Source organism: Hyla sarda, chromosome 7, assembly GCF_029499605.1.
Source record: "Hyla sarda isolate aHylSar1 chromosome 7, aHylSar1.hap1, whole genome shotgun sequence".
Classification (NCBI taxonomy): Eukaryota; Metazoa; Chordata; class Amphibia; order Anura; family Hylidae; genus Hyla; species Hyla sarda.
This window is the reverse complement of record NC_079195.1, coordinates 181967314-181993054: the sequence shown is the minus strand read 5'-3', so window position 1 is coordinate 181993054 and position 25741 is coordinate 181967314. Positions and strand designations below refer to the sequence as shown.

Sequence of the window (25741 nt, the reverse complement as noted above, 5' to 3'; positions counted from 1 at the left end):
TGTAGTACACACTTACACTACTATACACATGGGGGTATGTGCAGAGCATTGCACCCTTGTGTCTGTACTACAGACACAAGGGTGCAATGCTCTGCATATACCCCTGTGTGTATATCGGTGTGCAGTGCACACCGCTTTACCCGTATGTGCAGAGCATTCCACCCTTCTATCTGTACTACAGACACAAGGGTGCAATGCTCTGCATATACCCCTGTTTGTATATCGGTGTGCAGTGCACACCGCTTTACCCATGGGGGTATGTGCAGAGCATTCCACCCTTCTATCTGTACTACAGACACAAGGATGCAATGCTCTGCACATACCCGCATGGGTAAAGCGGTGTGCACTACACACCGATATACACACAGGGGTATATGCAGAGCATTGCACCCTTGTGTCTGTAGTACAGACACAAGGATGCAATGCTCTGCACATACCCGCATGGGTAAAACAGTGTGTATGTAGTACAGATACACTGCTATACACATGCTGAGCATTTGCATCCTAGAGTCTGTACTACAGACATGGGTCTGGTGCAATTCTCTGCAGTCTGAAAATACCCCCATGTGTATAGGAGTGCTATTTAAAAAGTGTAAAGTATAAAAACAAATAAAATGTAAATAAACTGCTCCCCCAATAAAAATTAGCTCCCCTTTTCCTATTGCTATACATGGCTAATTGTCTGAACTATTAAAATTAAATGTTAGTAAATCATTAACATTTTATTTTAATAGTTCAGACAGTTACCCATGCAGCAATATCAAATTTACGCTGGTTTCTGTACAGGATCATTATTATCCTGTACAGCAACCGGCATAAATATAAAAAAAGAAAAAAAAAAGTCCAAAATTGCTGTTGTTTGGTCACATAACATTCTAGAAACTTTTAATATGGCCATTGTACATAATTCTTCAAGTAGAATAACCTGGACCCCTTATTTTGGCATTTTGAAGTTTTTTTCATAGTAATCAATAAAATATGTTAGACAGAGAGTGATCAGTTAGCTCTTGAAGTTGTGCTTAGTATTGCTGCTCTGTCCCGTACCTGGCAGCACACAAAAAGTATAGAAAAACAGTGAAGGATACACAGCCCCCTTTAGTCAGCCGATTGGTGAGGGTCAGCTGCTACACAGCATGCCTGGGAAACAATAATGCGGATGTGGCCACCTCAACCAGCTGTTTGGTAGGGGTCACCTGATAGACAATTTAAGTTCTATAAAACCCCTTTAATGCTGCCTATGATAGGTGTAAAACATGTGGTACATTTGATCTTGCAGAGTAGCCACAGACTGAACGAATGCTCATAATGGCCTCTTTACACCTACAATGGACTTGTGATCATCAGAACTGGATCATAGAGCAATGGAAGTAGGTGACCTGATCTAATGAATTACATTTTCTTGGCAACCATATCCTGTAATGTGAAGGGAAAAACCTTACATTCAGAATTTGTAGTGGTTACTAGGTCATTGCGTGTTAGTTAGGCTACACTGCAACTTTTTCTATTGCTACAAGATAGGTTTTAACTATGACAGCTGTCATCCATAAATGATGGAAGGACTTGTTTCCTTTATGTGAGCTTTGTAAGACAGTGCTGGCTGGTTGTGGGGTTTTTCTAGGGGGTCCTTTAAGCTCTCAGTGACCAGCATGTTTTTATTTTGTTTTTATACACACACCTTTTCTGCTGTTGTTTTGCCCATGACTGAAAACTACTTTTAGGATTACACTTTTTTTAAATCAGATCTTTTTTGGCAATGAGTTTTAGCAATTATAAACACACACAAATAGAAACACCCTCCTCACCTCCCCAACAACAGCACTCACCCACCATAAACATAGTCCAAGGGGGAGATTCAAAACCTGTGTAGAGGAAGAGTGGTGTAGTTGTCCATGGCAACCAATCAGATTGCTTCTTTGTAAATGAGACCTTTTGTAAATGAAAGAAGCGATCTGATTGGTTGCTATGGGCAACTCCACCACTCCTCCTCTACGCAGGTTTTGATAAATCTCCCCCAAGGCCATATGCGTCAACCTTGAAAATGAACAGTAGCCTGGCAGATAATAGTGCCCCAGGTATCACATAACACGGGGTAAAAAGTTACAATTTGGCACATAACTACATTTAGAAGAAAAAGTTTCAGGGAAGAAATAACTGCAACATATGGTAAGACATCATACAATACTGAACACAAGAGTGAAACATCTGTGTACCAAGAGAACCCCCCTTCCCTCCCACAGGCCCGACTTAATAAATGAAAAGAGAGTCCCTTATGAACTGTCTAAGCCCAATCTGTAAGCATGCACCTAGGAGCCCCATACCATATGGAATTTAGGCGTAGCCTTTTAGTTCTTATAAATATCCTTCTCGAATCAAAAAGTGAGTGAGACCCAAGCAGTTAGATCAGCTACAGTAGGAGGATTGGCTCTTATCCAGTACTGAACTATGAGTACTTTTCTGGCCTGATATAAAATATGCAAAATCCCCAGTTCGACCCCTGAGCGATTTGTCCCACATCCTATAAGACCTAACAAGCATGGTTTAGGCTCCAATGGTAGGATAATCCCATATACTGTGCAAATAAGCAATAGTACTTCCCTCCAGTAAGTAACTAAACAAGGGCAGTTCCACACCTTGCACTGTTACTGCCTACATTATATACACATATTTCTTTTTTGGATTTGAAAAGAAGTTAAAATTGTTTATACTTTACTTTTTAAGTGACAACTGAGCAATATGACTGTCTACCAAAGTTTATTACATTGTAAAACAGGTGCATCTATTAACATGTACTTTATTCTTGCTTGTGTCCTACAGATGGAAACAGCAGGGACATCCCCGATGTATGTTCAGATTTACATAATAGTTGTGAAATAGGAGAAAAAGACATTGTACAACATATCCCACCTGAAAAGTATGCTAGCCCAAATCTACATCTTGTACTTTACCAGGAACAAAGAACTTCCACTGAACAAGGAGGATATTCTTCTGGTAAACCAGAGCTTGAAACGCACATTTCATCTAAGGAAGATAAAACATTTTCATGTTTGGATTGTGGGAAACGTTTTTCCCATAAATCATCTCTTGCTGATCACCAGAAGATTCATACAGGAGAGAAGCCATTCTCATGTCTCCAATGCGGGAAGTGTTTTACACGAAGGTGGACGCTGGCTGAACACAAGAAAACTCATGAGGGGCTAAAGCCATTTAATTGCCCTGACTGTGGTAAATCTTTCTCAGTAAAATCGTCTCTGACTGAACATCAGAGAATACATACAGGAGAAAAGCCATTTTCATGTTCATACTGTGGGAAATGTTTTTCACATAAATCAACGCTAAATCAGCATCAGAGGATCCACACTGGGGAGAAGCCATTCCCATGTTTGGAGTGCGGGAAATCCTTTACACATAAATCAGCCCTTGTGGAGCATCAGAGAATTCACACAGGAGTGAAGCCATTTAAGTGTCTTGATTGTGGGAAGTGCTTTGCCTATAAATCAGGACTTGTTGAGCATCAGAGGAACCACACAGGGAGCAAACCGTATTCATGTTCTGAATGTGGAAAATGCTTTACCTTTAAGTCAACATTCATTAGCCATCAAAGAATCCACACTGGTGAGAAACCATTTTCATGTGTAGAGTGTGGAAAACGTTTCCGACAACGATCAAACCTTGTTGACCATCGCCGAAGGCACACTGGGGAGAAGCTTTTCTCCTGTTCTGAATGCGGTAAGGGATTCTCAAAAAGGTCAAGTCTTACAGAACATCAGAGAATGCACACTGGAGAACGTCCATTTTCATGTTCTGAATGTGATAAAACTTTCAGCCACAAATCTACTCTTTATGAACACAAGATGAGTCACACTGGTCAGATGTTCCCTTGTTCAGAATGTGACAAAACTTTCACCAACAAATCGGGTCTCTTACGACACTGGAGAACCCACACCGATTATAAACCATTTCCATGTTCTGACTGCGGTAAATGTTTCAAACTAAAGTCAGATCTTGCTAGGCATCAAAAAATCCACTCAAATGAGAAATCCTTTCTTTGTACAGAATGTGGAGAATGTTTCACAGAGAAATCTGCTCTTTTCCAACATCAGCTATTTCATAGAATCAAGAACCCTGTTACATGTACGGAGTGTGGGAAATGTTTTGCAGCTAGCTCAAATCTTGCTAAACACCGGAGGGTACACACAGGGGAAAAGCCCTTTTCCTGTTCGGAATGTGGTCGATGTTTTACAAATAAATCAAACCTTGTGACACATTTCAGAATCCACACTGGTGAGCAGCCATTTCAGTGTACTGAATGTGGGAGACGTTTCAAACAAAAGAAGAATCTAGTTAAACATCAGGCAACTCACAGTAATATAGTTTCAATGACATTACGGTAGCAAACCTTTACTCTTAAAGGAGTGCTCCGGTGCTGTAAAAATTTAAAAAACTTAACTTATTCTACCTACCTATAATGTCCACACCGCTTGAATAAATGTAAAATATATGCTTTATTAAAAATGTAATAAAAACAGCTCTCAAAATCTGGATAAATAAGGATCTTTGATGTAGAACAATAACAGAGGAGCGTTGCATTCTCAATAATATCCTGGCAGCACTCATGTTTAAATTGCACAAATCTTCCCAATAAATATATCTAGCCCCTTAAGGACATTTTTGCGCTCTCTTTTTTTCCTTCTCACTTCTACACACACTAAAAATCCTAACGCTTCCAGTTTTCCACCTACAGACCTATATGAGGGCTTGTTTTATGCGCTACCAATTTGATCGTGCAGTTTAACGTTATATTTTTATATTTTGGACATTTACGCATGCGGCGATACCACATATGTTTATCTTTTTTTTTTATGGAAAAAGGGGGGTGATTCAAACTTTTATTAGGGAAGGGGTCAATTCACATTTATTAACACTTTTTTTTAAAACTTTTTTTAAACCATTTTTTTGTCCCCATGGGAATAATACATGCAATCTTCTGTTTGCATACACTGTTCAATGCTATGCCATAGCATAGTATTGATCAGTGTTATCAGCGCTTTGCTGCTCCAGCCTGCTAAGCAGGCATAGAGCAGCAGATCACTGATCGGACGGCGAGGAGGCAGGTAGGGACCCCTTCCCACTGTCCTTTCAGCTGTTCGGGACGCTGCAATTTCACTGTGGCGGTGCCGAACAGCCCGACTGAGCTGCCGGGAACGGTTTACTTTGATCAATGCGTGTAAAGGGTTAATGCCGGGCATCACCGCAATCTGTTATGTCCGGCAATAGACACAGGTCCCGGCTGTTGATAGCCGTCTGGTCCGACCCGCTATGACGCAAGGTCAGCTCGTGACCCCACATCATAGCGGGCGCAGGGCGTACAGGTATGCCCTGTGTCCTGAAGAGGCTAGAGATTCCAAATTCCTAAACAGTAATTGTAACAGTAGCCCCTTGAGAAAGTGGTAACGAAATGGTGTAGGGGTACAGAGGAGCGCTCAGATGGGTAAGCACCCAGGCACCTTATAATATCTGTATGCACTTTCTATTAAAGGAAAAGTGTCATGAAATTTATTTTTATTATTATATTTGTCATAACATTTTAACATAAATGTAAATACTATTTTGTTAGTGTCATAGTTCTGTATTTTTTTAAATTAATAAATACTTCTACTGGGGGCTGCAATGTCGAACAGCATCTGTGCTAGCGTCACTGCACAACACAGGCACAGATGCTTTGTGGCAGACACTGCACATAGGACAAAATGAACGAGGTCCCTCTAGCATTGACCCTTCAAGAGATATATAGTCCAGGACAGGCATTCATTATTTGAGTATTGTAATACTGTGCTGTCTCTGTTATAATTACTGTTTAGGAACTTGGTATCTCTAGATATTTATTGGGAAGATTTGTGCAATATAAACATAAGGGCTCGCAGGATAATATTAATGAGAATGCAACGCTCCTCTGTTATTGCTTGGTCTACATCATAGTTCCTTATTTATCCAGATATTGATAGCTGTTTTTATTACATTTTTCAATAAAGTATATATTTTACATTATTTTTTTTTGTCACACTTTGTTGCCACTGAGCTTCTAAAACCATGCTAAATAGTAGGTTGTTCAATCATTATTACTATTGCATTGCAGCATTGGATTCCTGGATCAGATCTGACATGGGTCAAAATCTACATGAATTTTTTTTTTCTGTGTATGGTTTCCCTTCAGGCACCTTATGAAACCTCCCCTGCCGTGTGTATGAAAGATATGGGACTTAGATTTTGAGCCCTGCCCGGGACAGAGACTGATGTGATTATAACCTGTATAGTGCTACAAAAACATTAACACTATTTAAAGGGGTACTCCGGTGGAAAACATTTATATATATATTTTTTAAATCATTTTCATTTTCTGTAAAATCTGTATGTAGTATATTTATTGTTTATTTCAAGTAAAATTGATTTTATTGCATTTCTAAACCCAATTGGTGTCTCTCCGAGTGTTTGTGGTATTATACGATATTTCCACCAAGGGTTAACTACATCAGAGTGACTGTGGGTGTCACTATATCAAAACTCAACATTGTTTATTTCTGGAGTTCTTTTCTGTCTGACCACAGTGCTCTCTGCTGACACCTCTGTCCATGTCAGGAACTGTCCAGAGCAGGAACAATTCCCCATAGCAAACCTCGCCTGCTCTGGACAGTTCCTGACATGGACAGAGGTGTCAGCAGAGAGCACTGTGGACAGACAGAAAAGAAATAAAAAAAATAAAAGAACTTTCTCTGTATTATACAGCAGTTAAGTACTGGAAGGATTAAGATTTTTTAATAGCAGTAAGTTACAAATCTGTTTAACTTTCTGGCACCAGTTGATGTACAAAAAAAAAAATATATAAAGTTTTCCACCGGAGTACCCCTTTTAAGCTATGGAAAATACAGAAGTGCAAAACATTTAATCTTTCTGAATTTTAGTAGTCACCAAATACGCATAAAAAAAAATATACGTGCTCTGTAACTGAGCATGTGAAAAAGAAATGCTGTATACTAGGGATGTAAGAAAAAATCGATTCTCGCGATAATCGCGATTTTTCATTTGCCGATACAGAATCGATTCAAAATATTTTTGAATCGATTCTTTTAGGGATGTGGAATTTTTATCTGCGGACGCCCGGAACAGCATGTCATGTCCTGGGCATCAGGAGATAAAAGTTCCACATTTGTGGAGCCGGGCAGGCCGGATCTGACACGGCTATGGAGCGGGCTCCGACTCGTGCCCACTCCGTACTATGCGACCCCCGGCTGATTTCAGTAGCCGGGGGCCGCCGCTAATAGCCAGCATGCGGCAATCGCCGCAGCTGGCTATTAAAGGAGTATCCGGTGCGCACTTTTCTCATTTTATCCTATCCAGGCTGCAAAATAAAACGCACTTTATCTTACCTGCCAACGAGCCCCCGGAGCTCCGGTACAGGTGTTCGGTCCCCGGGCTGTATTCTTCTTACTTCCTGTTAGTCCGGCACGTCACATGGAGCTTCAGCCTATCACCAGCCGCAGCGATGTCCCGCCTCCGCTGGTGATAGGCTGAAGCTCCATGTGACGTGCCGGACTAACAGGAAGTAAGAAGAATACAGCCCGGGGACCCAACACCTGTACCGGAGCTCCGCGGGCTCGTTGGCAGGTAAGAGAGTGTGTTTTCTTTTATTTTGCAGCCCGGACGGGATAACATGAGAAAAGTGCGCACCGGAGTACTAGATCGCCGCTGTCAAAGCTGACAGCGGCGTCTATTGGGATCTATGAATGCTCCCAGGTGGGCGATATATCGCGATGTATCGTCTCCTAGACGGTATCGCGATATATCGGGATATATCGAATCGCCACACTGGTATCGCGATTCGAACCGAATCGCCAAATTCTTGGCGATTCACACCCCTACTGTATACAGACAACTTAGTTTAATTTTTTTTGCTAAAAATGCACATACCTCCGGGCTATATGTGCAAGAGGTCATAACACAAATAAATACATTATACACTTATTGACTAAATAACGCACCAGGATATTTTATGTGTAAATGTAGTGTTTATATATGTATGTGATTATAATATTGGAGTGGAAGGATATGTTTATTAGGGAAAATGCTACAATTGAAAGGAGACTCTGGTTGCCTGTTGTGCTGCCTCTAACCTGGATACAAGATGAGATAGTTGGGACTGGATGCGTATAGGTTCCATATGGCATCCTGTGGTAGATTGACTCACAGATGATGCGGCTGGTTTTGTAGATCCTAACCTCTCGTAAGTTGCTAAAGATGGTCCCAAGAATGATTTATTGGCAACTGGGCAGGGCAAGGGAGTGTTGCAATCTGGCAAAACCCTTGCTGTTAAATGCCATTTAGAACCCCTGCCATGAGAAGCAATATGTAGCTACAGGATGTCCAGCACATATTGCTGAGCTGTTTTCTCTCATATCACTACTAGGGGTAACCTACTGTCGTATTCAGTGGCTCCCCAGATCATCACATTGCAGTTGGGGCAGTGTGTCACTTCACAGCAAAGGCAGGATTAAATCGCTCACCACAATGGATTCAACAACACCTGGGTGTGGTACCAGTCCATAAGTTTTCTTATGACACCATCTCTTATGAGATTTATCAAAATGGTGGTACTCTCTGATTAACGGAAAAGCAAGGGAACTTTATCAATCAGCGTTACTACTACTGTGGGGGTCCCGCCGCTGGAGACCTGTCATTCCTAACCCAATCCACCTTTGTGAGCTCTCCGCAGCGCTGGAGGCTCACTATACTCTGGCCCCGTGGTCGTCACGCTTCACACTTGGAGCCTCCAGCAATGCGGAGAGCTCACAAAGGTGGGTGCGGAATGACAGATTGCGGGGGTCCCCAGCGGTGGGACCCCCGGGATCATACATCTTATCCCCTATCCTTTGGATAGGGGATAAGATGTATTAGGGCTGGAGTACCCATTTAAAGAGAAACTGACAGCCTGTTTATCCACACTAAACCCAATATACTGGGTTATAGTGCGGGGGAACAGGTCTAAAAAGAGGGGTTACTTACATCATTAGGTGTAGTACTTGCAGCGTTATGTCCTTTTATTCTTCTATTCCTATTGCGCTGCTGTGCTGGAGGCTGGGAGACGACTCACTGAACCTCCATTACGCACAGCAGAGCAACAGAAATGGAAGAATAAAGGGACATAAATCTGCAAGTACTACACCTATTGATGTAGGTAACCCCCTTTTTATTTATTTTTATTTTTTTGGACCTGTTTACCTCCACTAAAACCCAGTATATTGGGTTCAGTACGGGCGCATTTTTCTTTAGGAGAACATAAAGTCCATAGAGCAAAAAGTATGCCATTATATGCCATTAAAATGCAGTGCATACAATCAATATCACACTTGCCAAGAAGCCACAGGGGCTGGTGCAGGCATATTCTCTATACTGAGAAGCAAGTGAAGCTGAGAAAATGCTGAGAAGCAAGTAGATCAAAATACAAATTGTGGATGTGTGGCTACCGTATATACTCGAGTATAAGCCGAGTTTTTCAGCACGATTTTTCGTGCTGAAAACACCCCCCTCGGCTTATACTCGAGTGAACTCCCCCACCCGCAGTGGTCTTCAACCTGCGGACCTCCAGAGGTTTCAAAACTACAACTCCCAGCAAGCCCGGGCAGCCATCGGCTGTCCGGGCTTGCTGGGAGTTGTAGTTTTGAAACCTCCGGAGGTCCGCAGGTTGAAGACCACTGCAGCCTTCGACATCATCCAGCCCCCTCTCACCCCCCTTTAGTTCTGAGTACTCACCTCCGCTCGGCGCTGGTCCGGTCCTGCAGGGCTGTCCGGAGAGGAGGTGGTCCGGTGGCATAGTGGTTCCGGGCTGCTATCTTCACCGGGGAGGCCTCTTCTAAGCGCTTCGGGCCCGGCCTCAGAATAGTCACGCTGCCTTGACAACGACGCAGAGGTGCATTCATTGCCAACGTACTTCTGCGTTATTGTCAAGGCAACGCCTCTATTCCGGGCCGGAAGCACGGAGAAGAGGCGCCCCCAGTGAAGATAGCAGCCCGGAACCACTATGCCACCGGACCACCTCCTTTCCGGACAGCCCTGCAGGACCGGACCAGCGCCGAGCGGAGGTGAGTACTCAAAACTAAAGGGGGTGAAAGGGGGCTGGATGATGTCGAAGGCCGCAGTGGTCTTCAACCTGCGGACCTCCGGAGGTTTCAAAACTACAACTCCCAGCAAGCCCGGACAGCCGATGGCTGCCCGGGCTTGCTGGGAGTTGTAGTTTTGAAACCTCTGGAGGTCCGCAGGTTGAAGACCACTGAGGGCGAATGATGAGAAGAGGATGATGAAGGGGGGGGGGTGTGGGATGATGACAAGAGGATGATGAAGGGGGGGGTGGGATGATGAAGGGGGGATGTGTGGGATGATGAAGGGGAGATGTGTGGGATGATGACAAGGGGATGATGAAGGGGGGATGTGTGGGATGATAAGGGGATGATGAAGGGGGGATGTGTGGGATGATGACAAGGGGATGATGAAGGGGGGATGTTTGGGATGATGAAAAGGGGATGATGATGAGGATGTTAATGACGGGTCTGGATGATGACAGGGGGGATGATGTATTTCCCACCCTAGGCTTATACTCGAGTCAATAACTTTTCCTGGGATTTTGGGTTGAAATTAGGGGTCTCGGCTTATACTCGGGTCGGCTTATACTCGAGTATATACGGTATGTTTCTGTTTCTCTATTTTTGTTTTATATTCTCCATTCTATTTGTGCACCTCTGCAGCAGAACTTTTAGTCCCAGCATGTCTTAACATAGCCCACCACCAGATAAAGAATGACACGGGCTATTGTGAAGTAGGAGATAACAGAGCAGACAAGTTGCAGTACATTCATGTAGAAGATTCATCATCAATATCATAAAAACAACCTCTGTGTAAAAATAAGTTTCAGTGAGGTATTTAATGTATTTATATATCTCACGTATATTTATATATATATATATATATATATATATATATATATATATATACATATATATATATATATATATACACACACACACACACACACTCAATGGGGGGTATTTATGAAGCACTTTACCCTAGTTTTCTTGTTTCCTTGTTTATTTGGCGCAAAAATATGGCACAGTGCGGTTTTTTTTGCACCTTTTGTTACGCCTTTTCATTTACGCACATTCCTTTCCTTGGCGGCAGTATGTGTGTTTTCAGTCAAGTTTTTGCAAAATATGTGACTTTTTAAAAGTATTTATTCAGTTTGTAATAGAATAAACAAACAGCACAAAAAAAAGTGCTACACACAACCAATGACTCTGGGGGTCCATAAGTCAACGCCATCACAATAACAGGAGGAATATGACAGAGTAGGAATCTCTACATAAGGATGAAGCATCCTCAGCAGCCTCCAGGGAGGCCTCACATTAACAGACAAGCATACATTCATACCACCACACTTCCCAATGACTCCGACCCCAACCAGCCCCCCCTCCCCGGCAATATCAATGCCCCAGCACAGAGAGGCTACAGAGCCTCTCCGGATGGAAGGTCAGCCAGTAAAAGCCATGGAGTCCACACCTTGTCAAACTTCATCGGGCACCCACGACTCTTATACAGTGCTTGGTATAAGGGGACATATTTGTTCACCATATGAACCCAGCGAGACAGAAGGGGAGGGGACGTATCCTTCCACGTCATCACAACCACTTTACGGGCACAAAACAACAAGAAACGGATTAGTAGACATCTGTTTGAACCAGACACCACCTCATTGAGGATTCCCCACAAGCATACCACCGGGGTAAGCAGGAAGGGGAAAATCTAGATTATCCACCAAAAACCCCATCACCTCCCTCCAAAAAGAGGACACTGCCAAAGTGAAAAGTAGCTACCTCTGTAGAACGAAAACAAATCCGACGAGGATACCCCTATACGTTTCAGCTTAGTAGGCGTGTAATACAACCTTAAAACATACCGTGACTGAATCAACATGTCCCTACTGCTCACCACCGTGGAGTAGTAGGAGCCCTCAACTTCCCTCCACTGGCCCTCGGACAGATCAGGAATATCAGCCACCCATTTATGATAAGCGTTAGAAAATGGGCTAGGCCCCAGTGTCTGGAGAAGAGCATAAGACTGGGTGAGAGGTTTAGCGAGGTCCGCAGTGCCCAGGAGAATCTCTACTTCAGAAAACACCGGACTAAACGTCAGGGAGCCAAATTGTGCTTGGACTGCATGCCGAAGCTGGACATACCTATAAAAGGCACTGCCAGGGATATCATATCTGTCCTTCATTTCTGCAAAGGAGAGGAAAACCTGATCCTCCCGGAACAAGTGAATCACAAACCTGACTCCATGGGAACCCCAGAAGCCGGCCTCCTGTAACCCATGTAGGTGAGGTAAAGTTACGTTCCCCCACAAGGGTGCCAATGGTTGCGGAAACCTGCTCGACACCACGGACCACACCTTAGCTATAGTTTAAAAGGGAAGAGGATAAGAGGAACAAGAATGATACCTGTAGAGTGTGTTAGTAAGAGCTTCATACGAACCCATAAGCGCTCTAGCCAAGGCTGTCACCAGGTCGATCCACCATGCTGCATAGACCAACTGAGAGGCAAGAAAATGGTTATAGAGATCTGAAGCAGATAAGCCACCATGCCTTCTAGGAGCCTAAAGGAGAGCCCGATCGATTCTAGGAGACCTCCCCTGCCAATAGAAGGATCCCAGAGCACCACTCAATGTACTAAAATATCTCCTGGGAGGGACCACGGGAGCCAGATAGAAGAGATAAAGGAATTTAGACAGATAAATCATTTTAAAAATAGCAATCCTTCCAGCTAGGGAGAAAGGCAGGGAAGACCAGGCATGCAACCTATCTACTATGGAATTCAAAAGTGGGTCTAAATTCAGGGACATATAATCTGTCAGAGATGCAGTAACCTCAACCCCAAGATATTGAAATCTGGAAACCACTTGCACCCCCGCTGGGAGAGGGAAGGGAAATGTCAGGTGAGAAAGCCATGAGTCAGGATTTACCCCAGTTAACCCACAAACCGAAGATAGAGCCAAACCTACCCAGAAAGTCAATCAGAGAGACCCCCAGCATCTGCCAAATATACTAGTGTGTCATCTGCATAGAGAGAAATAGCAGTATAGCCGCTTCTAAGTGCTCAATCGCCAGCGCAAAGAGGAAAGGAGATAGGGGGCACTCTTGTCTCGTCCCCCGACCCAATAGAAAGGGGGCAGAAACATCTAGGTTGGTATGAATACAAGCCCTGGGGCAATCATACAACAAGCGGACCCAGGCACAAAAAGAGATACGGCCAAAGGACTGAGTCAAAAGCTTTATAGACATCAAGACTAACCACTACCCCTGAAGTGAGGCCATCCACCACTGCCGCAACATTCAGCTGTAGGCGCTTCACATTAACATCAGTAGCCCTACCTGGCATGAATCCTGTTTGGTCAGGATGAACGATAGAGCCGATAACCCCATACAGGCGAGTAGACAGAACTTTTGCAAGGATCTTAAGGACCAGGGGTTTTTCCGTTTTTGCATTTTCGTTTTTTCCTCCTTGCCTTTAAAAAATCATAACTCTTTCAATTTTGCACCTAAAAAGCCATATGATGGCTTATGTTTTGTGCCACCAATTCCACTTTGTAATGACGGCAGTCATTTTGCCAAAAAATCTAAGGCGAAACGGAAAAAAAATTATTGTGAGACAAAATTGAAAAAAAAAACACCATTTTGTAACTTTTGGGGGCTTCCGTTTCTACGTAGTACATTTTTCGGTAAAAATGACACCTTATCTTTATTCTGTGGTCCATACGATTAAAATGATACCCTACTTATATAGGTTTGATTTTTGTCGTACTTCTGAAAAAAATCATAACTAAATGCAGGAAAATTAATACGTTTAAAATTGTCATCTTCTGACCCCTACAACTTTTTTATTTTTCCGCATATGGGGCGGTATGAGGGCTAATTTTTTGCGCTGTGATCTGAAGTTTTTAGCGGTACCATTTTTGCATTGATAGGACTTATTGACTTATTGACTTTTTATTCATTTTTTCATGATATAAAAAGTGACCAAAAATGCACTATATTGGATTTTTTTTGCGCGTACGCCATTTACCATGCGGTTTAATTAACGATATATTTTTATAATTCGGACATTTTCGCACGCGGCGATACCATATATGTTTATTTTTATTCTTATTTACACTGTGTTTTTTTTAATGGGAAAAGGGGGGTGATTCAAACTTAATAGGGGAGGGGTTAAATGATCTTTATTCACTTTTTTTTTTTTGCAGTGTTATAGCTCCCATAGGGACCTATAACACTGCACACACTGATCTTTTACATTGATCACTGGTTTCTCATAGGAAACCAGTGATCGATGATTCTGCCGCTTGACTGCTCATGCCTGGATCTCAGGCACTGAGCAGTCATTCGGCGATCGGACAGCGAGGAGGCAGGTAGGGATCCTCCAGCTGTCTTGTAAGCTGTTTGGGACGCCACGATTTTGCCGCGGCTATCCCGAACAGCTCACTGAGCTAACCAGCATACTTTCACTTTAGACGCAGCGTTTAACTTTGAACGCCGCGTCTAAAGGGTTAATAGCACGCAGCACCGAGATCAATGCCGTGCGCTATTAGCCACGGCCGTTGTTAGAGGCCTGGCCCGACCCGCTACAATAGATAGGAAACGGACTCATGACGTAAGGTTACGTCATTGGTCCTGAACAGGTTAATATCAACATTTAATAGAGAGATAGGCCTGTAAGAATCAGGTAGCAGCAGATCCTTCCCAGGCTGAGAGTCAGCCTCAGCAACCGATTTAAACAATTGAAGGAGTATAGGGGCCAATCGCTCCTCGTTCATCCCATACCAATCACCAACTAACCCATCTAAACTCAGGGTCTTACCATGGGGAAGATCCTTAATAGCCTGAACCACCTCCTTCAGGTTAAAAGGGGAATCTAACGCCTCAGCTTGGGCACGACTGAGCCTGGGGAGGGACAGGTCCCGTAGAAAAAACATAATTTCTCCCTGACAGGGCCTGGAAGGGGCTGAATAAAGGGAAGGATAGAAGTCTCTAAAGACAGAGTTAATCAGCTGAGGGTCTGGGAATACAGAACCATCCCAGCCCCTTAATGTTAGGAATAGAAGCGGCAGGATGGCTGGCCTTTGCTAAATACGCCAAAAGCTTCAGGTGTAGGGTCTCTAACATAAGCTGCCTCTAAAACAACCACCTCACGTAACAACTGATGTTCCTTAGCCGACCTGAGCTTCCTATGACCTGCCACCCCTGCTATAAAAGCATCCCTGACCATGGCCTTGAAAGCATCCCACTGAACTAGGGGATCAGGATATGAAGCATTATGCTCCCAGTACTCAGTATGAGCAGCTCTAAGGGCCTCCACTACCGCATCCGCCTGTAGCCAACCGGGATGCATGCGCCAAATACGGGAAGGGGGCTAGGACCTAGACTAAGAGCTACCAACAGAGCGGAGTTGTCTGAGATCCCCCTAGTGGTGTAGGAAACATCTCTTACCGCCTGTAGGAGATCCTCTGAGACCGAGACACCCCGGGCATAACTTGAATAGGAAGCATGGCATCCCTGAGCTATCCATGCCCTCTTTAGGGCAAGAACCTTCTGGCCCATGATGTGAGTCTCCTGCAATCAGATAATGTGGGGTGACTGTTTTTTCACAAAATCTAAACATAAGGCCCTATTGAACTTGGAGTTAAGCCCTCAGATATTCCAACTACCAATTTTCAAGGTACCCATTCCGAACCATAACCAAATATAGGAACAGGAGGAAGCAAAAGAAAAGGGGAGGGAGCCAGGACCACACACACCACACACATACCACAAAAAGACAAACGGGGCACAAACACAGAACAGAAAAACAAATGCAACAAGGCAGAAACAAAACAATCCCATGAATTTCCTGTCTAACACTAAACAGGAAATAGCTACAATTATCCCCTAACATAGTGCAGACCTATACCCAAAAACTACAACTAGTGCGGGGCGTCCACCAAAAGCAAAGAAAACTAGAACACTACAGAAACATAGTACCCCCGCTACCCCACCCACAGTAAATCGGCCGGTAGCTAAAAGTAACCCAGGTACACCTCAGGGACAGCTGGAACCAAAGGGGTCCCTAATAGCCTAACTCCCTTCCTCTAACTTAACTCCAGGAACATAATGGAAGGAGCTGTGAGCAGGACAGTCCAAGGCAAATCAGTCCGAAGGTCTGACAGGAGGTGCTGCATCCACCCAGTGAAGTGTGTCCAGCGGGGAGGTGAAGAACTTAGTCGCAGTCCCATCTACAACTCGCAGGATAGAGCATGGAATAGCGGTAGCCTTTGGCACGCAACTTTGACTGGACCTCTGTAAACTTCACCCTTTGCTTGCGGAGCTCCACAGAGAAGTCAGGATAAAAGGATACTCTGCTCCCCTCACAAATGACTTCACCTTTAATACGGACAGCACGTAGAATGGCATCTCTGTCCTTAAAATGGAGAAGCTTGGCCAGAAAAGGACGTGGAGGACCCCCTGGAGGAGGAGGTCTAGCCGGAACCAGGTGTGCTCTTTCAACGGAGAAGTATGGGGAGAAAGTGTCCACAGGGAAAAGATCTTTGAACCATGTTTCAAGGAAGAGCACCGGATCAGTCCCCTCCACTTTTTCAGGAAGGCCCACCAGGCGTATATTGTTGCGGCTCAGGTGATTTTCCATATCATTCAACCGACCTAGGACTCCAGTCACCTGGCGCTGTAACGAGTCCACTCTGTCCAGCAAAGGATGAAGAGTATCTTCCACTGTAGAGACAGTACATTATATTCGAACATTCTGGAAAATAAGGGGCTTAGTGCAATGAAAAATTTTTTAGTCATATTTATATCTGATATTCAATCCCAATTTTTATTGGATTCAATTAAGTTTATTTTAAATCATAACATTTTTTCTTTTAATAACGTGGTTTATCACCAGACGAGGGGCTGTGCGATGGGCACACGTTTTGCACCTAGTTATGCAAACCTGTATATGGGTCTGTTCGAGAGTGTGTCCATCGCACAGTGCCCCAGGCATTTTAATGGTAATATTATATATTTTAAGAGATTTATAGAGGATTTGTTTATTTTATGGAAGGTGTCACGGGTAGAAGCTTTGGAGCTTGTGGAATTTTTAAACAATAACGATTGGGGCCTTAATTTTACTATGAATTTTTCTTTTAATTCCATAGTTTTTCTCGATCTGGAAATTTTCAAGAATGCGGATTTTAAGATATGTACAAAAATGCATTTAAAAAAAGTGGACGTAAATAGTTTCCATGGCTTTGATAGTTGTCATTATTCTAAGTGGCTTACAAATATCCCCTACGGACAGTACCGGAGGATACGAAAAAACTGCACTTTCTCCAAAGATTTTAAAGAACAATCAAAAATTTTATATAAGCGTTTTTTATGGAAGGGGTCACGGGAAGAAGCTTTGGAATTTGTGGAATTTTTAAACAATAACGATTGGGGCCTTAATTTTACTATGAATTTTTCTTTTAATTCCATAGTTTTTCTCGATCTGGAAATTTTCAAGAATGCGGATTTTAAGATATGTACAAAAATGCATTTAAAAAAAGTGGACGTAAATAGTTTCCTTGGCTTTGATAGTTGTCATTATTCTAAGTGGCTTACAAATATCCCCTACGGACAGTACCGGAGGATACGAAAAAACTGCACTTTCTCCGAAGATTTTAAAGAACAATCAAAAATTTTATATAAGCGTTTTAGGGAAAAAAATTACCCTAAAATTTTTTTTAACTATCGCATATAAAAAAGTACAGGGATTAAAACAGACTGATTTAATCAAATATGATGAAAAACAAAAGCAAAATAATGCACCAAAATAAAATTTCATTACCACTTTACTAATGCTACAAATAAAAGAAATATATTAAATAAACATTGGCCAATTATTATGATGGACCCTATCTTAAAATCATTAATTCCAAAACGTCCTATTTTAACATTCAGGCGAGCTAAAACATTAAGAAACCATTTAGCCCCAAGTAAACTAAAAAGTAAAACTAATAAACAAAATACTTGTAAACCTACCGTGATCGTCACATTCCGTTGCAGCAAAAAACGAAAAATTAAACTGCTCCGATTCCTTTGTTATTTATCTCCTCACATGTGAGTGTGGCCTTCAGTCTGTGGGCCGTACGGTACAAACCGTACGTGCCCACATAAATAAACATAGATATAATATTAAAAACAATTTTGTATTACATAGTGTATCAAGACACACTAGGGTTGTACATAACAGTAACCATAAGTGTTTGAAACTAGCTATCCTGGAAAGCATCCCTTTAGAACATAATGATCGCTTCCAAAAGCTAGTGAAGAGGGAATCCTTTTGGATTTACTCTCTTAACTCTTTGTGGCCAAGGGGATTAAATGAGACAATAGACAAAACAATGCAATAACAGGTTCGGAGCACTGTTTATCTATTTAATACTATTTAACTACTAATAATCAAGTGATTTTATTTCATATTATATTGTATTATATGAAAAGACGTCATTTTATGCAAATCAATTGTGTCAATTTTCTGTTTTTAGTCATATTGAGCATGTCTGAGGAAAAGGACGGAGCGTCCTTGAAACGCATTACATGTACTAAATAAAAGTATTTTACCTACCTGGCTTGTGGACAGCGCTGAGAAATATCCCTCTTCTGTTTACACCTGACCGGTGTGAAAATTTGCCTCATCATCAGAGGAGGCATCCTCATCCAAGGTCAGCCTGGAGGCATCAGCTTCAGTTTAGATTTCTTATATCCACGTTTGCCATGGGAGCCACCCATGATGGGCAGGCAGCTCAGAGCAGGTAGAAAGACTCTAGCAGTAAAGTCCCAAAGGCACAGTCCCCCCTTGACGCGTAGGACTGACAGTAGCAGTTATCAGGCAGGTCACTACAAGTCCCTCCAGGGTACTCATAGTTTATCAAGGTTAGCAGCAGACCAGAGATGAGAAGCAGGAAAAATGCACAGCAGGCACAGTACTGTCCCAAATATAGAGCTCCAAGGCAGGCCAGATAGCAATCAGAATATCAGCCAATCCACTCCCCAGCAAGGATGTTCGTGGCAGGAGAGAGGTCACTTCCCTTACACGGCCACTGCAGCCAGCCACAGCCACAGTGGGAGTTGCCCTGGAAACCTGCTAGGCCCCGCCCATGAAGCTAAAAAATGGCCCCCTCAGCAAGGATGGCCGGAAACCCAGATTCGGTTACTGCCCGGAGGGTCCGCACCACCGTCTCCACCGCAGCTCTGCTCTCCTCCACACTGGCGCCGCTACCCTTCACTGCACCCTGGGCCCGGAACTCGGGCCGTGGCAGCAATGGCGCTCCGGGGAACCCTGCAGCCAGCAGGACTTGGACCAGAAGCTCCCCACAGGTTCCCCTGGCACTCAGCGGTCCACCGATGCCCGCCCAGCCCGGCAGGGTAAGTAAGTTCAGGGGTATAGTAGTGGGGTAGCGGGAGCTCCTGTGGGATGCAACCGCTCACTCCAACATTCAGGCCACGCCAAAATATATGACTTTTTAAAAAGGCGCAAACTCTTTAAAAAGGCACAAATCACTTCCATAAAAAAAGTGCCATAGAAAACACACATTACAAAAATTTGTTGAAATTACTCATTAATATAAGCAGACCAACTTGTTATTGAAATTATATATATATCTATATATATCTATATATATATATATATATATATATATATATATATATATATATATATATATATATATATATATATATATATAATAGCTGAGTACCCGGCGTTACCCGTTTTTTCCTTCCTAATCCAGGAACTGTCCAGAGCAGAAACAAATCCCCATAGTAAACCTTTATTGTTCCAGACAGTTCCTGACACAAACAGAAGTGTCAGCAGAGAGCACTGTGGTCAGACTGGAAAGAACTGCACAACTTCCTCTGTTGTATAAAGGAGCTATTAAATATTAGAAGGATTAAGATTTATAAATAGAAGTAATTTACAAATTTATAACTTTCTGGCACCAGTTGATTTGCATTTTTTTTTCCTCTGGAGTTTTCAACTTACCTTGGGGTTTTCAACTTACTGATATTAAATTCACTCAGCACTCCACTCTTTGACATTCCTTTATGTTATCTATGAAAGCTAAAACCATTTTATCCAACCAAGAAACCCAGTTGTTATTTTGGGCCCTTCTTCAGATTAGCGGATAAACACATAAACCATGCATAGGAAAGCATAGTTGCTTCAAGTCACTGCAAGCTCACAGACAGGACCAGATCAAGGTTGTTAGATTATTAGATGCTTCTGGATGTTATAAGTGTTAAGATTACATGCAGTCATGGCCGTAAATGTTGGCACCCCTGAAATTTTTCAAGAAAATGAAGTATTTCTCACAGAAAAGGATTGCAGTAACACATGTTTTGCTGTACACATGTTTATTCCCTTTGTGTGTATTGAAACTAAACCAAAAAGGGAGGAAAAAAAACAAATTGGACATAATGTCACATGAAACTCCAAAAATGGGCTGGACAAAATTATTGGCACCCTTTACTTAATATTTGGTTGCACACCCTTTGGAAAAAATAACTGAAATCCGTTGCTTCCTATAACCATCAATAAGCTTCTTACACCTCTCAGCCGGAATGTTGAACCACTCTTCCTTTGCAAACTGCTCCAGGTCTCTCTTATTGGAAGGACGCCTTTTCCCAACAGCAATTTTAAGATCTCTCCACAGGTGTTCAATGGGATTTAGATCTGGACTCATTGTAGATACTGTGTTCTTTTCTTTGTAGGCCTCATTCAGTTTTTGGTAAACAGTAGAATGAAGTGCTTTACCAAAATGCTCTATCTTGGTCTCATCTGTCCCCAAGATGTTTTCCCAGAAGGATTTTGGCTTACTCCAGTTCATTTTGGCAAAATGTAGTCATGCTTTTTATATCTCTGTGTCAGCAGTGGGGTCCTCCTGGGTCTCCTGCCATAGCGTTTCATTTCATTTACATGTCGACGGATAGTTCGCGCTGACACTGATGCTCCCTGAGCCTGCAGAACAGCTTGAATATCTTTGGAACTTGTTTGGGGCTGCTTATCCACCATCCGGACTATCCTGCGTTGACACCTATCATAAATTTTTCTCTTCCGTCCACGCCCAGGGAGATTAGCTACAGTGCCATGGGTTGCAAACTTCTTGATAATATTGCGCACTGTGGACAAAGGCAAATCTAGATCTCTGAAGATGGACATGTAACCTTGAGATTGTTGATATTTTTCCACAATTTTGGTTCTCAAGTCCTCAGACAGTTCTCTTCTCCTCTTTCTGTTGTCCATGCTTAGTGTGGCACACACACATAACGCAAAGTGAACTTCTCTCCTTTTTATCTGCTTTCATGTGGGATTTTTATATTGCCCATACCTGTTACTTGCCCCAGGAGAATTTCAAAGTCAAAACGTTTTTATTAAATAAACAGTAGAAATCAGTACAAAGAGCATTCCAAATGAAGAGAATGGCGAGAACAAAAGGGACCAGTTAGGTCTCAATAACCAATACAATGCTCAAACAGAAATAGCACGTAAATCAACAAACCGGAGAACAAGGGGTAAGAGCCAGGGGGGGGGGGGGGGGCACAAGGAAAAAGGCTTAGGGACTGGAGGGTAAAGAAATGTGCCCGAGAGGAAAGCAGTGGCAGGAGAAGGGGGAGGCCCAGTCGAGCCAGTGGGGAAGCAATACATAAAGAATAAAGTACACAGGTGGGAGAACTATTCACACTGGACCAACACGGACGGGCAGTAGACAACACAAACTACGAGGGGAGGGGGGGGGCAAAGGGAGCACACAGAGAGATGGAGGGAAGAGAAAGAAAGGTGAGGGAGCAGGGAAATGGCTAGGATATCAGACAAAAGGAGAAGATAAAGAAAGATGGAGATACCACAGAAGCCAGCAAGGGAAAGTCACGAGATTGAGCGGTATGCATCTGAGGAACAGAAACTAGTCCAGGTTAACCAGGTAGAGGTATAACGAGTTAGGTCGGACGGAGTGACTGCTAGGAGTTCTTCCATATGTTGGGTCAGGGCCACTTCAGCGACCCATTCACCTACAGTGGGGTCGTCCGGGCAACGCCAGTGCCTGGGGATAATTGTTTTGGCTGTTTGGATCAAATGGCGCACCAGGGAGCATTTATATGTGGAAACGGCCATAGGAAGCATGAACATGGCCATAGGAAGCAGTAACACTGCTCCGGGGTCTCGAGGAACAATAACATTTGTCACCGTCTGGATAGTGGAGAGGACCGAAGACCAGAAATGGGATAGGGCCGGGCAACTCCATCAGATGTGGGACATCGTGCCCTCAGCGGCTCCACACCTCCAACACGTATCAGGGACCGACGGGTACCAACGGTGAAGCACCGATGGCACTCGGTACCTACGGGAGAGAATTTTAAAGCTAGTCTCCTGCGCCTTGGTAGCCATAACAGCCTTATGAGTTAAGCTGAAGCAGCGGGACCATTGATCAGGAGAGTACTGACTTCCAAGCTCGGCCTCCCACGCTGCACAGTAGGGAGGGAGGGCTTGCGATCTAGGCGAAATAAGTTGGGAGTATAGGAGGGAAATGGAGCGCCGAGGGCAGGTAGATGATAAGCAAAGCTGTTCAAAGGAAGTGAGGGAACGATGCAGGTTGTGGGGGCCCTGCAGGGAAGAGTAGAAGTGCCGCAGTTGAAGGTATTCGAATAGGGCCCTACGAGAGACTGGCCAAGATTCTTTAATGGCATACAGGGGTTGTAGAGTATTCCCAGCCAGGACATGACAAAAGCGCATGGGGTGGAAAAGAGAGGCGCCAAGAACGCCACCCTCAGAGTTCCATCCCAGGGGGAAGTCAGGATGGTCCGACACAGGTAACAAGGGGCCCAGGCGATCAATCAGGGAACCACCAGCACCCGCCGTGTGTAGGGATGCCAATGTGTGTCGGGTGGAGAAAGACAGCGGAGGAGCGTCGAAGGAGGGGGACCATGTCCACGGGAGCGTGGAGAGGGAGCTGCTGGACAAGGACTGGGCTAACTTCACCCAGAGTTTACGCACACGGTTATGGAACCAGACCAGCACCCGTGAATGAACACAGGCGAGGTAGTAGAGCCTGCCATCAGGGAGCCCAACCCCCCCAGATAACTTGGGACGAGTCAATAGGAGTCTGTTTATCCTAGGGCGAGCGGACGACCATACGAAAGAGCCGAAGCACCGCTGAAGTTGGGTCCAGTACGCCCCAGGTATATGTACGGGGAGCGTCTGGAGCAAGTTAAGCAGCCTAGGCATAATAGTCATCTTTAGTATGGCAATCCGACCGAACCAAGAAAACTCCCCACGGTCCCAGGAGGCTAAGTCAGAGCGGATTCTAGACAGCAAGGGGTTAAAGTTGAGAGAGAATAGGTTAGATAGGTCAGGAGGGAGGACAGTTCCTAGATACGAAATCCCCCTTGAGGGCCAGGAGAAGGGAAAGGAGGAGTGGAGAGATGACTGCATAGGGCCCGGCAATGAAACACCCAGCGCCTCAGACTTTGAGTAATTGATTTTAAAATTGGACCATCGGCCAAATTCAGAGATTCTGGCCATCAAGGTCGGGAGTTAAACCAGAGTGTTCGTGAGATATATCAAGAGATCATCAGCGAAGGCCGAACACTTATATTCATGACCTCAAATGGTCAGGCCACAGATATTAGGATCAGCTCGAATAGAGGCAAGTAGGTGTTCCATCACCAGGATATACAACAAGGGCGAGAGAGGGCCCGCCATGAATGCTAAAGGGGCGGAAAGGGAGCCATTGATCTTAAGGCAGGCCGATGGGGACCTATACAGCGCTAATATCTTGGCGGTAAAAATCGGGCCTCGGCCAATACGTTGTAGAGTTTGTGCCAGGGAGGACCAGGACACACGATCAAAAGCCTTTTCGGCGTCCAAAGACAGGACTAGTAGCGGGATCTGACGTGAGCGTGCATGGTGAATGAGATCAAGGGTCTTCAAAGTGTTATCCCTGGCTTCCCTCCCCGGCACAAAACCCACTTGGTCCAGGTGGAGAAGGGTGGGGAGGACAGAGTTAAGGCGGTTGGCAAGAATCTTAGCATAAATTTTCAGATCCTCTTTCAGCAATGAGATGGGACGGTAGCTACCGCAGACCTGGGGATCTTTCCCTGACTTGGGGAGTACTACCACATGCGCCAGGGTGGAAACAAGGGGGAAGGAAGTGGAGGAGGATATAGCGTTGAAGGCCTGAAGCATGAGGGGGAAAGGAATGCCTCTAGGACCTTGTAGAACCGGGCGGTATAACCGTCTGGGCCTGGGCTCTTGCCTCCCGGAAGGTCTTTTATTACCTGTGATAGTTCCTCAAACGAGAGGGGGGCTTCCATAAATTCAATCTGGTCAGGAGAGAGGGAAAGGAAGGGGGCGTGGGAGGAGGGGGAAAAGATGGAGAGGAAGGAGGGGGAGGGAGATTGTAGAGGTTAGAATAGAAGGAGTGGAACACAGAAAGAATATCAGGAGTAGTATGGACTAGGGACCCACAGGGGAACTTGATGCAGGGGACATGGGATTGTGCAAGCCTAGAACGTAGTGTTCGAGCCAACATGCGGCCACTCTTATTTCCGTATTCATAAAATTTGCTGTGGCCAACCTGTACGGGGCGGCCCCAGGAGGCCTCAAGGAGGTGCTTTACATGAAGTCTCGCTATCTCCAGGTCCCTAAGAACAGGGACGGAAAGAGAGCGTTTGGGAGCCAATTCAAGGGAGGAGACCTTGGCAAGAGCAGTACGTAAATCTTGGGCTTTTTGACGTTTAAGGCGCGCACCGTGTTTCATGAGGACCCCCCGTAGGACACATTTTAGAGCCTCCCAACCAACTGGGGGAGGAGTGGGATCATCCACGTGATCGCTGACAAAATTGGTCACAATCTGGGAGAGATCAGCCACGCACAAAGTATCTAGTAATAAGGATTCATTCAACCTCCAGGACCATGCAGATCGGACCAAGGAGGGAACTGTGAGGGAGCAGAACACGGGCGCATGATCGGACCACAGAATGTTCCCAATAGAGGTAGAGGTCAACCATTGGAGGGAGCTGTGTTGCACCAGAACAAGGTCGATACGATCATAGGAGGCGTGAGGGGGAGAATAGAAGCTGTAGTCTCGGTCTGAGGGGTGTAGGAGGCGCCAGGAGTCGCACAATTGGAGCAGGGCCAGGGAGCGTTTTACCCTTTTTTATGGCGACATAGGACAGGCAGGAGCGGCCAGAGGAGTTGTCTAAGGTGGGGTCGAGAGTCAGATTAAAGTCCCCGCAAAATTGCACCGTTCCGTGGACCAGAGGGAGGGCAGTATCTATTAAGGAAATCAGGAAGTCAACTTGACCATGGTTGGGGGCATAGGCATTGATGATGGTGAACTCCCAGCCGCCTAACCGAAGAGACAGTATGAGATATCGGGCTGCTGGGTCAGCCGATATGGAGATCACTTGATGTGTAAGGGATTTATGAAGAGCTATGGCCACTGTCTTTGAGCGGGAATCAGGGTTATCTGCGCGGAACCAAGTGGGATATAATTTGTTCTTTATGGGGGGAGAGTGTCCTACCTTAAAGTGTGTCTCCTGGAAACACGCAATGTGCTTCCTGCGCCTATGGTGATGATGCAG

At 44.4% G+C, this 25741-nt stretch overlaps 1 protein-coding gene across 2 annotated transcripts in view; it reads left to right on the top strand.

Moving 5' to 3' along the window:
- Positions 1–7453, top strand: part of LOC130282789 (oocyte zinc finger protein XlCOF6-like) — an 88719-nt gene extending 81266 nt beyond the window's left edge. For both annotated transcript variants that reach the window (XM_056531522.1, XM_056531521.1), the window contains exon 7: positions 2815–7453. In XM_056531522.1, the coding sequence (XP_056387497.1) occupies positions 2815–4391 (1577 nt within the window). In that variant the 3' untranslated portion in view covers positions 4392–7453. The remainder of the gene's footprint in view (positions 1–2814) is intronic.
- Positions 7454–25741: the final 18288 nt, after the last annotated feature.